Genomic DNA, 15,215 nt, shown 5'->3' on the forward strand with positions numbered 1-15,215 from the left:
TCAAATCACCTGTAAAAAATCTGAACTGCTACGGCAAATGAAATGTTATATGTTGTTAACAAAATGTTAATAAAATCTCAGATTTGTTTTACAAAATTAGGATGATAGTGTTGTCTAATAACACAGAACACCTAGATATAAGAAATAATGCATGTAATGTTTGGAATGATACTAATAAAGAAATTAAAAAAAAAAAAAAAAAAGTCGAACGATGTACAGAAAACTGATTTCGATTTCATTGATAAATTAAAAAGATATTGCATGTCCAAAGTGTCCACTTTATAAAATGAACAGTCCTTAGAATGCCGTGAAATGTGTATTGTGATCTGTCAAATTTGGGTACCTGTTGCAATACCAGGGGACCAAATTGCAGTATTAGAAGTGGTTCCCAATCTGAGCCCGACTACTATGTCTTTATTCGTCTCTGTTGAAACGGTACCGCCATGCAGCTTGACATTCGGCCTAGGGGTCAAAGTCTACCAAACTTTTAGATGTTTCTTAGCCATAATGGGCGTCCTAAAACTATTCTATTGCAACCTAGTGGCTATTTCAAACGTGTTCTCAAAGCTTGCCACATTAAGTGGTATTTTTTTTTGTTTTTTACAAGGGGACATCTGCAAACAGACAACTCAGAGGACGATGTATTGAAAAGACTTGTTATCAGTTTCTGAGTTTATTCAGCAATGATAGTCAGTAAAATGTCAAAGAGTGTGCTAAGTCATAGACTGCTAAGATTGGGGTAGCTTAGTATCTAATTATTATATACATATTTATAACATAACTACAAGGTTACAAGGGACCAGCTTCGGCAGGGCTTATTCTCTACAGCCAAGAGGCGCTGCAATTCTAACATAATGTGAGTTACAGTTACTGCATTCCAGCACTCGGCATCCGCACACATTCTTCTATTATATTGTCGGGGGACGTGTCCCCTCCGCATGTAGCGAGCATGTTACCTCTCACAACAATGAAACGGGGGCAATCGTACACGACATGCTCCGCTGTTTCCTCCACACCAGCACAATTTGGGCACGCAGGAGACTCTGAGTGCCCGAACCTAAGCAGATACTGTCTATAGCAACCATGTCCTGACAGAAACTGCGTCAGGTGGAAGTTGACTTCCCTATGGTTTCTTTCATACCAATCTGACACATTTGGTATTAGCCGATGAGTCCATTTACCCTTAGTGGAGTTATCCCATTCCTGCTGCCAACTTCTGAGCCTTTAATTCCACTAGAGTTTGTATCCTTTGACAGATACGCGTATTTCGACCTCAACTGTAAGGCCGTCTTCAGTGTCGTGTACTAGACTCGACTTGAAGAAAACCATCGTATGCACACATTATATATTAACACTAGGTATAAACGTATTTCCCTACCCATTATTATTTTTTTTAACTTAAAATTTATGAGCTTTAGGTACATTCCATCCCTCTTTTGTTGAAACTTTAAATGCTGAAAGGTACATCACGGGAACGATTAGTAGGTACCAAGTTGAATAGCCATGTATTGCCGTTGCCGTTGTCTCTGTTGAGTAGCGTCGTAGGTACCTGTTTGCAAATTTCCAGACTCTCCGCCACATCCAGTTTCCAAGGAGAAGAAACATTTCTCAAAATTTTGATATCGGCCGTCGTAATTGTATGTCCTTCTGAAAAGATATGTTCTGCCACCTTAGATTTGAAATCGTATGTCATCCCCTTGTCTATCGTCTTCTGAGCTTTTCCTATTTCCGCTAAGTGTTCCTTGAATCTAACCTCGAGAGACCGCTTTGTTTGACCAACGTAGACCTTGCTGCAGTGGGAACAGCTGATTTTGTAAACACCAGCCTTGTTTAGTGTGTTTACCGGATCCTTCTGAGCCTTGCCTCTTTACACATGTCACGGACTCCTCTGGTAGGGGAAGACGGGGTAAGACCGCCCGCCTAAGCAATTTAATTCATATGTCAAAATCAAGAATCAATAAATCCTTTTTCGACGCAACATGTCATTTTTTGAATCCTTAGGCATGATCAAAAAATATCACATGTGTTGTATTTGTAAAAAAATAATTTATTTCTTGATGCTTGAAAAAGTGTTGTCTTATCACGATTATTTTTAGCGACGGGGTAAAACCGCCCACCCTCGGGATAAAAGCGACCACCGCGGTTTTTGTGCACAATTTTTCGGAAAATTATATCAGTTCTCTGTGATTCTAAGAAATATAATGTTTTATGAATTTTACATTGATTAACGGGGACATTGAACTATTTTAAGGGTTAATTAACTCAAAAAACTTAGATATGTACTTATCATCATCTTGAAACACCCATATTTTGGAAAAATATGCGTATTTGGTTTGTATTTCTTACACAATTGATTTTATTTTACTTGAATAGTAATGTACAACGTAGTTACAACTTTCAAAATGGTTTAGACATTTTATTTGGTATAAATAGGGGTGGCGGTCTTACCCCATCAACAGTGGTCGGTTTTACCCCACTTACGCAATTTTCACAACTATGGCCTTATTTCAAAGCTAAATATTTCCAATTCATATTTCACTTCACTGAAGCATTTTTTACATTTCTGTTAAAGCAAGGACGGGTAATTTGTTATGTTTTTACAACAAAATCCCTACCGAAATCCTTAAGTGAGCATCTGTTAAATTTAGATCAAATTCAATATTGACGAGCAGAAATTTTGTTTTTGATATTTGTTATGAAAAATTTAATGTACATATCACCCTAAATGGTTCGGAATGTCAAAAATCTTCTGTTTATGGAAAGTGCATGGTGAACTTTTAGGAAAACTGCCATTTTCATGCGAAACTGAAGGTGGTCCGTCTTACCCCGGCGGGCGCTCTTACCCCGTCTTCCCCTACCTCTTTGGTTGAAGCATTGAACATTTTCCCAACATTCGCCCAATGGGCGTCATCCCGGCTATGATGCACACTAGACTGATGCAAATTTTGAAGTTTCCGCTCCCCTATGCTTAAACGATGTCCATTAGGGCTCATTCACAAATTTCATAACGCTGAAGGGGGTGGGTGGGTGTCTTCATGATGTTACGGCTCATACCAAATTTGTGGAATATTCATACAAAAAGTGTTACGAGGGGGTGGGTGGGTGTCAAAAATGGCTATTTTCAGCGTTATGAAATTTGTGAATAAACCCTTATGATGAAAATCATTCTCCCAAAATTTGAATTGATTTGAAAGAAAATTGGTTGTGCACACGCCATTTGAAGTTTATATGGAAATTACTATGGAAAAAACGAACCTTTTGTGTTCAGTCCTCTATATGTTCATTATAATAATATATGTAAAAGTGAACACAGTTTTCCCAAGTGAAATCTTCCCAGCTACAACTTTGCTGAGATGATCATTTAATTACTTTCAGAGCAACACTGCTTTTTTGCTGTAGAACATAGTAGCTTGGATTACTTTGATCTATTCTACCCGCTAGGAGCACCATTGTTGCCTGTCGAGCAGTTGGTTAAGCATTTAAAGTGCAAACTCACTTTATGATTATGAATAGCAATTTATCCTGACGTCCAATCAAAATGTGGTCTTCTGCAAAGTTGTAGCTACAAGAATTTCACGTGAGTAGAGTTTGTTCACTTTTCCATAAAATATTATGACGGCGAGATAGAGGGCTGAATACAAAAGGTGCGCGTTATCCATAGTAATCTCCATATAAACTTCAAATGGCTAGTACCTTCGTGCTGTGCGTACACGAATTCTCTCTGCTCTTGGAAGTTTTGTTAAAAACTACCTAAAGCAATAAAACAGTACTTTTCAGTGCTACAAAAACAGTACTTTTCAGTGCTAAAATTAAAAACGGTACTTTTCAGTGCTACTAAACAGTACTTTTCGGTACTATTTTTTCTACTATTGATCCCTTTACGATCCTTGTTTGGACCCGTGCCTTCGATTTTTCGTTGGACCCGTTGGCGAAAGCTAGCGGTGGTAATCCTTCTTGGACACCGTCTTGGGAAAAAAACCTCTCGAAGGTCACGTCTTCTTTCGTTTATTAACTAAACATGGTATCAACAACAAACAAAAGGAAGGGTGAATCTCTGAATTCACTTCTTCCTTCCAAAAAAGTGGGTTTTAAAACTGTCACTACACGTGGCAAGAATGGAAGAAAGGACGCTTCCCCGGAATGCAAACTTTCTTCCAAGGGTGAAATAAATAATTGCATCGAAATGAGCAATCAGTTTGATGCCTTAGACAAATTTTCCGAACACCAAATCGAAGAAGCCTCTAGCTGTCGTAATCTTCGGAATCCGGATGGTCTCCGGAATTATGAGACTCCATTTTGTTTTCGGACGAAACTCTTCAGAAGATACGCGCACAACTTTACTGCCCGAATTTACGCTAGTGAATTTTTTTTCACTAGCGTAAATTCGGGCAGTAAAGTTGTGCGCGTATCTTCTGAAGAGTTTTCGTCCGAAAACAAAATGGAGTCTCATAATTCCGGAGACCATCCGGATTCCGAAGATTACGACACTAGCCCAGGCTCTTTGATTCAAGTGAGGAAGCAAAGAGTGCCGCCTATCGTGGTCAGTTGTTCCGAATTTGGGGGATTTAGGCAGGAGATCTTGAACTCCATCAGGGGAATCAAGGTTTCCTTCCAAATCGCAAAGAAAGGAGACTGTCGCGTTTTGCCGGAAACTCTTAAAGATCGTGAACTTCTTCTCAAACATCTTGAAGAGAAGAAGCACAAATTTTTTACTTATGACGACAAAACTGAACGTTTGTTTAAAGTTGTCTTGAAAGGTCTCTCAAGTGACTATAAATCACCTGAAGAGATCAAAAATGGAATAAATGATATACTTGGATTTTCCCCAGTCCAAGTAATCATTATGAAAAAGAGAACCCAATCTGGCATTGTTCGGAAAGGGCTTTCTCAAGAATATTATTTAGTTCACTTTAACAAAAAAGAACTAAATAATATTAAAGCTTTAGAAAAAGCAAAACTTTTGTTTGATGTCCGTGTGACATGGGAACATTTCCAGAAACCTGGAGGAAATTACCAGAACCCCACTCAGTGCCGTCGGTGCCAAAAGTGGGGTCATGGTACAAAAAATTGTCGCATGGATGCTAAATGCATGATTTGCGGAGGTTCTTCTCACGCCAAAGACGTCTGTCCAGTGAAGGAAGATACCACCAAATTCATATGCTGTAATTGCGGGGCTAACCATAAGTCCAATTTTTGGAATTGTCCTTCACGCAAAAGGGTCATTGAGGCTCGTGCCAGGCAGATGAAAGATAATATCCGTTACGATAACGGTCGTTTCCGGAATTTGCCTGGTAGAGTATCGAACAATGCTCATTTTTCAGTTAACGATCGCTTGATCATGAATCATACCCATCAGGAAGATCATAATCATGCTCATTCACAAACTAATTTTAATCCGTCGGGTAGCCGTTCGAATCTTTCAATTTCGAATGTATCTACCCACGGTAAATCCTTTGCCGATATCGTAGCAGGAAATTCGAACTCCTCCCCTGTTCGATCCATGGGTACCCATTCTACTTGTTTCAACTCAAATGGAAAAAAACCCTACCGCCACAGGTAACTCCGCTTCTTCGTCTACCGGAAATTCCAATGGGAATTCACATGACATGTCTGCCTCTGATTTTAATTTTCTAACTGAACAATTGAATCTAATGATTGATGCAATGTTCAAAGCCACCACTATGACTGAAGCAGTCCAAGTAGGTGTAAAATTTACAAATCAAATTGTTATTGGATTACGTTTTTCTAATGGATCCAAATAATAATTTAAATATTGTTAATTGGAATGCTCGTTCTCTGAATGGTAAAGAGGACGAGTTGTTTAATTTTCTTACAGCTAATAACGTGCATATAGCAGTTATTACCGAAACGTATTTAAAACCTGGATCTAAACTCAAAAGAGATCCTAACTTTTTTGTTTATCGTAATAATCGACTTGATGGGGCATGTGGGGGAGTTGCAATCATCATTCATAGGCGTATAAAACATCAACTGTTTTCATCATTTGAAACTAAAGTTTTTGAAACTTTAGGTGTTTCTGTTGAAACACAGTTTGGTAAATATACTTTCATAGCTGCCTATTTGCCTTTTCAATGCTCTGGACAGCAAGTTAATTTGCTCCAAACTGACTTGCGAAAATTGACTCGCAATAAGTCACATTTTTTTGTCATTGGTGACTTTAATGCCAAACATCGGTCATGGAATAATTCTCAAAGTAATTCCAACGGCAGAATTTTATTTGATGAGTGCTCTTCAGGATATTTCTCAATTCAATACCCTGATAGCCCCACATGTTTTTCCTCTTCTAGAAATCCATCTACGATTGATTTGGTCTTAACCGACTCTAGTCATCTTTGTAGCCAACTGATTACTCATGCTGATTTTGATTCTGATCATGTCCCTGTTACATTTCAAATATCCCAAGAAGCGATTCTCAATCCTATCAGCTCCACTTTCAATTATTTACGAGCCGACTGGAATATATATAAAACGTATGTTGACTCTAATCTCGATGTTAACATTTCTTTAGAAACTAAAATTGATATTGACAATGCTCTTGAAACTTTAACAAATTCCATTGTTGAAGCCAGGAGCATTGCAATTCCAAAATGTGAAGTAAAATTTGAATCCGTGATTGTAGACGATGATCTTAAACTCTTGATCCGTCTTAAAAACGTGAGGAGAAGGCAATTTCAACGCACTCGCGATCCTGCTATGAAAATTATATGGCAGGATTTGCAGAAAGAAATCAAGAAACGTTTTGCTCAATTAAGAAACTAAAATTTTGAAAATAAAATTTCTCAATTGGACCCTGGCTCTAAGCCCTTTTGGAAATTATCTAAAATCTTGAAAAAACCTCAGAAGCCAATACCGGCATTGAAAGAGGAAAACAAATTATTACTAACTAATTGCGAAAAAGCTCAAAAACTTGCTATGCAGTTTGAAAGTGCGCACAATTTTAATTTAGGACTTACTAGTCCAATTGAAAATGAAGTTACTCAGGAGTTCGAAAATATTCTCAATCAAGAGAACGTTTTCGAAAATGCCTGGGAGACTGATTTGGAAGAAGTGAGAACTATTATTAAAAAATTCAAAAACATGAAAGCTCCTGGCGATGATGGAATTTTCTACATCCTCATCAAGAAACTTCCAGAAAGTAGCTTATCATTTCTAGTTGATATATTTAACAAATGTTTTCAATTAGCATATTTTCCTGACAAATGGAAAAATGCTAAGGTTGTTCCAATTTTGAAACCAGACAAAAATCCTGCAGAAGCTATCGTCCAATCAGTTTGCTTTCCTCCATCAGTAAACTTTTTGAAAAGGTTATTTTGAACAGAATGATGGCCCACATCAACGAAAATTCAATTTTTGCCAATGAACAGTTCGGATTCCGCCATGGACATTCGACCACTCATCAACTTTTACGTGTAACAAATTTGATTCGTTCCAACAAATCTGAAGGCTATTCTACTGGTCTTGCTCTTCTAGACATAGAAAAAGCATTCGACAGTGTTTGGCATGAAGGTTTGGTTGTAAAATTAAAAAACTTTAATTTTCCAACATACATTGTTAGAATAATTCAAAGTTATCTGTCAAATCGTACACTTCAGGTTAATTATCAGAACTCCAGATCTGAAAGACTTCCTGTAAGAGCTGGTGTTCCTCAAGGCAGCATTTTGGGACCAATATTATACAATATTTTCACATCTGACTTACCTGAGTTACCTCAGGGATGTCAAAAATCTTTGTTTGCGAATGACACAGGCCTCTCCGCCAAAGGACGAAGCCTGCGTGTCATCTGTAGTCGATTGCAAAAAAGTTTGGATATTTTTTTATTCATACTTGCAAAAATGGAAGATTTCTCCTAATGCTTCCAAAACTCAACTAATAATATTCCCACATAAACCAAAAGCTCTTTATTTGAAACCTTCAAGTAGACATGTTGTCACGATGAGAGGGGTTCCAATAAATTGGTCAGATGAAGTTAAGTATCTAGGGCTCATGCTAGATAAGAATTTAACTTTCAAAAATCACATTGAGGGCATTCAAGCCAAATGTAATAAATATGTAAAATGTCTCATTCATTTATTTAGTTAACATCTACACAGATAACACTGAATCAACAATTTCACGCCACAATACTCGGTTCGTGGCCGCATCTCTCCATCCTCGGTTCTGCCCCACGCTCGCCAAATCGATACGCACTTGATCCGCCCACCTAGCTCGCTGCGCTCCACGCCTTCTTGTACCAACCGGATCCGAAGCGAACACCATCTTTGCAGGGTTGCTGTCCGGCATTCTTGCAACATGCCCTGCCCATCGTATCCTTCCAGCTTTGGCCACCTTCTGGATACTGGGTTCGCCGTAGAGTTGGGCGAGCTCGTGGTTCATCCTTCGCCGCCACACACCGTTCTCCTGCACACCGCCGAAGATCGTCCTAAGCACCCGACGTTCGAAGACTCCAAGTGCTTGCAGGTCCTCCTCGAGCATCGTCCACGTTTAATGCCCGTAGAGGACTACCGGCCTTATGAGCGTTTTGTACATGGTACATTTGGTGCGGGCGTGAATCTTTTTTGACCGCAGCTTCTTCTGGAGGCCATAGTAGGCCCGACTTCCACTGATGATGCGCCTCCGTATTTCACGGCTAACGTTATTGTCAGCCGTCAGCAAGGATCCAAGGTAGACGAACTCGTCGACCACCTCGAACGTATCCCCGTCTATCGTAACACTGCTACCTAGGCGAGCCCTGTCGCGCTCGGCCCCACCAGCTAGCATGTACTTTGTCTTGGCCGCATTCACCACCAGTCCAACTTTTGCTGCCTCGCGTTTCAGGCGGGTGTACAGGTCTGCCACCTTTTCAAATGTTCGGCCGACGATGTCCATATCATCCGCGAAGCAAACAAATTGACTGGATCTCGTAAAAATCGTACCCCGGCTGTTAAGCCCGGCTCTCCGCATAACACCTTCTAGCGCAATATTGAACAACAGGCACGAAAGTCCATCACCTTGTCGTAGTCCCCGGTGGGATCCAAACGAACTGGAGTGTTCGCCTGAAACCTTCACACAATTTTGCACACCTTCCATCGTCGCTCTTATCAGTCTCGTGAGCTTCCCGGGAAAGCTGTTCTCGTCCATGATTTTCCATAGCTCTACGCGGTCGATACTGTCGTATGCCGCCTTGAAATCGATGAAAAGGTGATGCGTTGGGACCTGGTATTGTAAAATGTCTCTATCCCCTTATTAATAGAAAATCAAAACTTTGTCTTAAGAACAAGCTTTTGATATTCAAACAAATTTTCAGGCCAGCCATGTTGTATGCTGTACCAATATGGACTAGCTGTTGTAATACCAGGAAGAAAGCTCTGCAGAGAATTCAAAATAAAATTTTGAAAATGATTCTGAGGCTTTCTCCCTGGTATAGTACCAATGAGTTACATAGAATATCCAATGTTGAAACATTGGAACAAATGTCAAATACAATCATTAATATTTTCAGGCAAAAATCGTTACAATCTTCTATTGCCAAGATTAATGCGTTATATGTTTAGGTTAAGTTAGGTTAAGTATATTAAAAACTTTTTTTTTCTCTTATAAGCAGGTGAAATCAACTCACCTGTAAAAAAACTGAACTGCTACGGCAAATGAAATGTAATATGTTGTTAACAAAATGTTAATTAATTCTTAAATTTGTTTTACCAAATTAGGATGATAGTGTTGTATAATAACACAGAACACCTAGATATAAGAAATGAATGTAATGTTTGGAATGATACTTATAATAAAAAAAAAAACTTCAAATAGCTTGTTCACAGCCAATTTTCTTCCGAATCATTTCAACCTTTGGAAGAATGCTATTTACTATAACAAAAATCGTTTAAGCATAGGGGAGCCAAAATTTCAAAATTTGCATCACTCTAATGCACACGGCCTCTTTAGATACCGTCCGGTATGCACTTGCTACTCTTAAGCACATGCTCCTGTACGTGCTTTCCAACCGCTTTAGGTTTCTGCTCGTTCTAAGCGCTTTTGACCAGATTGGTCCTCCATATCTTAGTATGGATAGCGCCACGCTTGCCAGGAGCTTGCGTTTGCTGGCATCGAAGCTGAGCTTGTCATCGATCATTACCCCAAGATGCCTAAGGGATAGCTTGGACTCTATGGTGCAATCACCTACCGAGATAAGCACCCGTTGCTCGGATTTGGAGTTTTTGACCTCCACCAACTCAGTCTTGTGACGGGCCAGTCCTAGTTTCCTAGACTTCATCCATTCCTCAACTATGGAAATAAAGTGCGATGCTGTCAACTCTACTTCCTCCATCGATTCACCACCACTGGGGTGATATCGTAGGAGAAGCCAACAATATTAATACCCGTTGGAAGGGGCAGCCTCAGTACATCATCGTACATCGCATTCCACAAAAGTGGGCCTAGGATTGAACCTTGATCACTCTCGCCCCTCCTCTGTGAAATACAGTAGAATTCTACCATCAAAATAGCTTTATAGAAGCTTACACAACTGCACCGGTACCTTGAGACGGTAAATTGCGTGTGCTATCGCTTCCCAGCTTGCGCTGTTGAACTCATTCTTCACATCCAGAGTGACAATCGCGCAGTAACGGATGCCCCTCCCTTTATGCTCGATTGCCACCTCAGCTGTCTGAACGACCGTCTGGATAGCGTCCGGAGTAGATTTACCCTACCTGAATCCAAACTATTTGTTGGACAGGCCGTCCGCACCTCCCGTATACGGTACGAGCCTGATTAGGATCAACCTCTTCAATAACTTGCCCGTCGTATCTAGTAGATAGATAGGTCTATATGCCGACGGGTCACCTTCCCCGCCTTTGGTAGTAGCACCAATTTCTGTCGCTTCCATTCATCCGGGAAGATTCCTTGATATATGCAGCGTTGCATCGTGGATCTGAACATGTTCGGATCCGCATTCACTGTCGCTGGCAACATTTGAGATACCATCGGGTCCCGGTGAGATGTTTGACGTGAATGATTTCACGTTCGTCACCATCGCTACTTATTCTCCTTCATCTGCCGCATACGGCACTAGGAGGCATTGGCTTGTGGGATGAGGCCTGAAAGCGCGCTGTTTTCCAACCTCGGGCTTGGGTCGAGTTGCATCGCACTACCGGTATCATACTATAGCGAATCGATTGATGACCAATAGAATACGCCGTTGATTTTTGCTATCGCAAAACTGTCATTTGAAGTAGAAACTACTTCTTGCATTGGGTATCGTCCTGAGGTACCTATAGCTGCTAGCTGTTGAGACCTATCCGCCACCCCGTTGTCGTTGTTGGCTGGTATGTGGTATGGGTCCGATAGTAACACCACGTCAGTCTTGGTTTCCGTGACTGACTGCCAAAGCAGCTGCTGAGCTGCATCACAGTAGTTTAAATTTAACTGTGTTACTTCCGTTTCGGCTGCTTTAATACTCCGCTTGTGCCCGGACGTTTGGGTCCGCCCGTTAAGTGTCCATTGTCCAGTCTGTCGACACATATTAGGTACTAAGCGATTTGCTTAAAATCGCTTGCCCTATGGCCTTCGGTTCCGCATTTTCTGCATATCTTACTTCTGTCGGGACCATTGCAATTCCACGACTTATGGCCCTTTCCGAATCACTTGAAGCAAACTTCAGGAGGCTGTTGTATGCTCAGCCGGCAAACCGACCAGCCTACCTTGAGTATGCCCAAGTTCTTCGCTTTGTTGGGCTCTGCGACTGGCAGCCTGATCGCCACCACCTGGGTGCCCTGCGGGCTCTTTCTAAGGTGGATGGACTTATTGGCTACGTCGATGTCACACTGCTCTTTGAGGGCAGCCGAGACCTCCGCTGCATCGGTGACGTCATCCAGATTTTTCCACTGTAGAGTCGCTTCTGCAGTAAGGGATTTTAGATCAACCTCGTCGCCAAGTACTCCTTGTGCCAGTTGCTTATAGACTGCACCCTTTTCCTTGGAGTCCTTCATTTCACCAATCCTAGTCCGCCTTATGCTCCGCACATCTGCGTCCAATGGCGATAACTTCTCCGTGCTTCGCATCGTCTTCGGAACCTCGGCGTATTTCGCTTCGTCCGTTTTGATAACGAGGGCCTCGCGTAAATTCCCTACTTTTCGCTGTTTTTGGTTTAGTACTATCCTTGGGGTCCGTTTTCGGTTTCCTCTGTTTTTTTTTTTCTTATTTCCAACACGCATCCACGGGTTGCTGTTGTCATGCGCTCGTGGTTCCTGTGGATGCACTGCCTGGTTCGGGTTATCCCGTGGCTCCTTTTTCTTGGCTTTTTTAGCCTTAGGCTTGGCGTTGGCCTCTCCTTTGTTGCCATGTCCTCTTGATCGTGGAGCTTGGCTCGTGCCAGCTTTTCCTCTATCGCAATTTCAGTAGACTTGTTTTCAAGTTGTTAATGGTCATATCATATTTATCATTTTTAAGTACTAACCAATAGCAGCGAGCTATTTATTTATTAGATCTGCAAACATCAAATTTTGCTGTGGGTCAGAAGTTCCACAAATAAAATTATCTTTAGATTTTTAACTTCAAGTCAACATCACGTTTAGATTATCAGTACTTTTCTTCTACTGAGGTGGCAACGTAGACTTTGAATCAAGTTTTGATGAAATATTTCTTCTGATAAAAGCCTTTGATTTTACCAATAAGAAGTCGTAACATCAAAACGGGACCTACGAACTGGTGAGAACAGATTTAATGGAGATTTTTTTGTATTATTAACTGGAATCTGGGGAACACCGTATCAATGGTTCAATTGACGCTTAAATTATGCAAATTTCACAATGAAATGGTCGTTTCAGATCGAAAAACATCAAAAGACTATTATTTCAACGGACGGAGGAGCAGTGAAACCTCATACGGTTGACACGCTCATATCGATTTCCGGTGAACGGTATGATTTTGTACTAACAGCAAACCAACCACCAGGTGAGTGCATGCAATTTCAAAATCAATGCAAAATACAAACAAGGGTTTTTTGCAACAGGTAACTATTGGGTTCGAGTACGAGGCATCGGATTCTGCAATTCCCAACGGGTCGAAGGATTGGCAATCCTGTCCTATGCCGACTCCAGCATTCCCACTGAAAAACTGATGTTCCCGGAACAGGTTCCCCCTTCGTATGACAGTCCATATCCGCTCGGGCGAACATTGAATCACCACATGACGGAGTGCTACAAGGAAGGGGACGACTTCACCTGTGCAGCTGATCTGGAAGCACATGAAGTCCATCGAGACCATGAGCTCATAGATTCTCATCCAGATGTGCGATTATTCTTGGGATTCAAAGTCATCGAAGCCAATAATAGCATGCTGTTTACGCCCCCTTTTACAAAATATGCAAGTGAGTATTTCTATAATTAATACAACGGAAAAAAAATTAATATTTTCACTCACCTGTCTCAAAAATCAATTTATTACTTATGTTTAGTAAATTTGGGATTGTTAAATTGAAGCTCGTCATAATTTTGAGCTATACTGCTGGTGGATGCATAACTGTTCCTTGTAACTATACATACATTGTGAATGCGAAAAAATTGTACCACATCATAACATACACGGAGAAAAAAATCTTAAATTTTGAGTTTGCTTTACTCAATATTAAGTATATCGCTTATACTCTCAACTCAAAATCTGTCTGTGAGATGGAAAACGTTTGAAATTTCTCAGTATTAATGTGAAAATTAATCGAATCCAAACTTCAAATTTTCAAGAGCACCAATCTAGAAAACCGAACGCCCGTTTGAGCTGAAAACCTAATCGATTGGCCACCACCAGCTAGTAACCAACCGATTATGTTTTCAGTTTAAACGGATGTTTGGTTCTCCTGATTTGTGATCTTGAAAATTTGAGGTTTGGCTTTGATTCGTCTCCACCTTAAATTCAGCAACCCAAAATTAAGCCCGTATTGGTTTTTGGTGCTTGAGACAAAAAAAAAACCTATGCGCTCTGTAATCCGCAAAATAATGGACAAACATTAATAAGCATTACACATTTCAGCCGTGCGTAACAAGTTCAACACGATTGGTGTTGCAAACAATATTAGCTTCATCTCTCCCAGTTTTCCCCTTCTAATTCAACCGGAGTTGATAGTCGACGAAAACACGCAGTTCTGCAACAATTCTCATCTGCCATCGGGGTGTGATAAATTGCACACATGCTATTGCACCCATCGACTGAAGGTGAAGCACAACGTCCTCGTAGAGTTCGTCCTTTACGATACGGCATTCCGTGAGTGATTGATAGCCATACTCATGAGGAAATCTGGCACCCATTAAATGCTCATCATTCTCTGTTATTTTTTGCAGTGAAGCAAGATTTCTACCATCCGTTTCACCTTCACGGGCACCGGTTCATCATAACGGATATGGGAATGCTGCCGGATGAAGCCAAAACCTTGCGGCTTAAGTACCTACAGGAGCGGGAATTCACTCGAAGGCCGAACAGCCACAATCCGCCCTACAAGGACACGATTTCGATTCCGAACGAGGGCTACGTGAAGGTGCGCTTCAGGGCCAACAATGCAGGTAGGTTTTGTTGAGAACTATTTAGTCATTTCAGTAGCAAACAGTATAGAGCCCTAGAAGTTGACAAGAAATACTGTATCTTTTTAACGGGTTTCATTTTGATCTAAAACCTTTGTTTTGATCGAACACCTCTTTTTCCTTCATCAGGATTCTGGCTGGTACACTGTCACTTTGAGTGGCATCTCGGTACCGGTATGGGCTTGGTCCTACAGGTGGGTGAACCGTATCAAATGTTGAAAGCACCGCCGGATTTCCCTCGATGTGGAGACTATGGGACAAAGCAACGTGCATCTGGGCATCCCTAATGATGGGAATCACGTGGGAAATCTACGTTGTTCCGGTTAATGTAGAAAGGTACTTAAATGGCGGATGGATGATTTGCATTTGTTGGGAGTTGTACATTGTGGATGGAGCAGTTGAAATACATCTGTAGATAACTTGTACTAGAATCATAATGAGTGAGATATTTACTGATGACAGGTCCAAAACCAATGAAGGTGAGAAGAAATATACTACGTCATTAAAATACAAGATGTATGAAAATCGTAGTGATCTTGCACTTTATGATACCGTAATTGAAATTCGCTTCCATCAAATCCTCAAAGCAACTCGAACCTTCTCGGAATTTCATAAAACTTCGTCGTATCGCGTGATCTATCAAAACCTTAGCTA

The 15,215-nt window shown here is 40.8% G+C and overlaps 1 protein-coding gene across 1 annotated transcript in view; it reads left to right on the forward strand.

Annotated features, from left to right (window-relative positions):
- Positions 1–14,992, forward strand: part of LOC5571648 (laccase-5) — a 32,753-nt gene extending 17,761 nt beyond the window's left edge. The window contains exons 5-9 of the mRNA XM_021845520.1: positions 12,819–12,945; positions 13,004–13,360; positions 14,017–14,247; positions 14,325–14,543; positions 14,691–14,992. Coding sequence (XP_021701212.1) covers positions 12,819–12,945; positions 13,004–13,360; positions 14,017–14,247; positions 14,325–14,543; positions 14,691–14,848 — 1,092 coding nt within the window. The 3' untranslated portion in view covers positions 14,849–14,992. The remainder of the gene's footprint in view (positions 1–12,818; positions 12,946–13,003; positions 13,361–14,016; positions 14,248–14,324; positions 14,544–14,690) is intronic.
- Positions 14,993–15,215: the final 223 nt, after the last annotated feature.

Source organism: Aedes aegypti, chromosome 2 (genome assembly GCF_002204515.2).
Source record: "Aedes aegypti strain LVP_AGWG chromosome 2, AaegL5.0 Primary Assembly, whole genome shotgun sequence".
Taxonomy (NCBI): domain Eukaryota; kingdom Metazoa; phylum Arthropoda; class Insecta; order Diptera; family Culicidae; genus Aedes; species Aedes aegypti.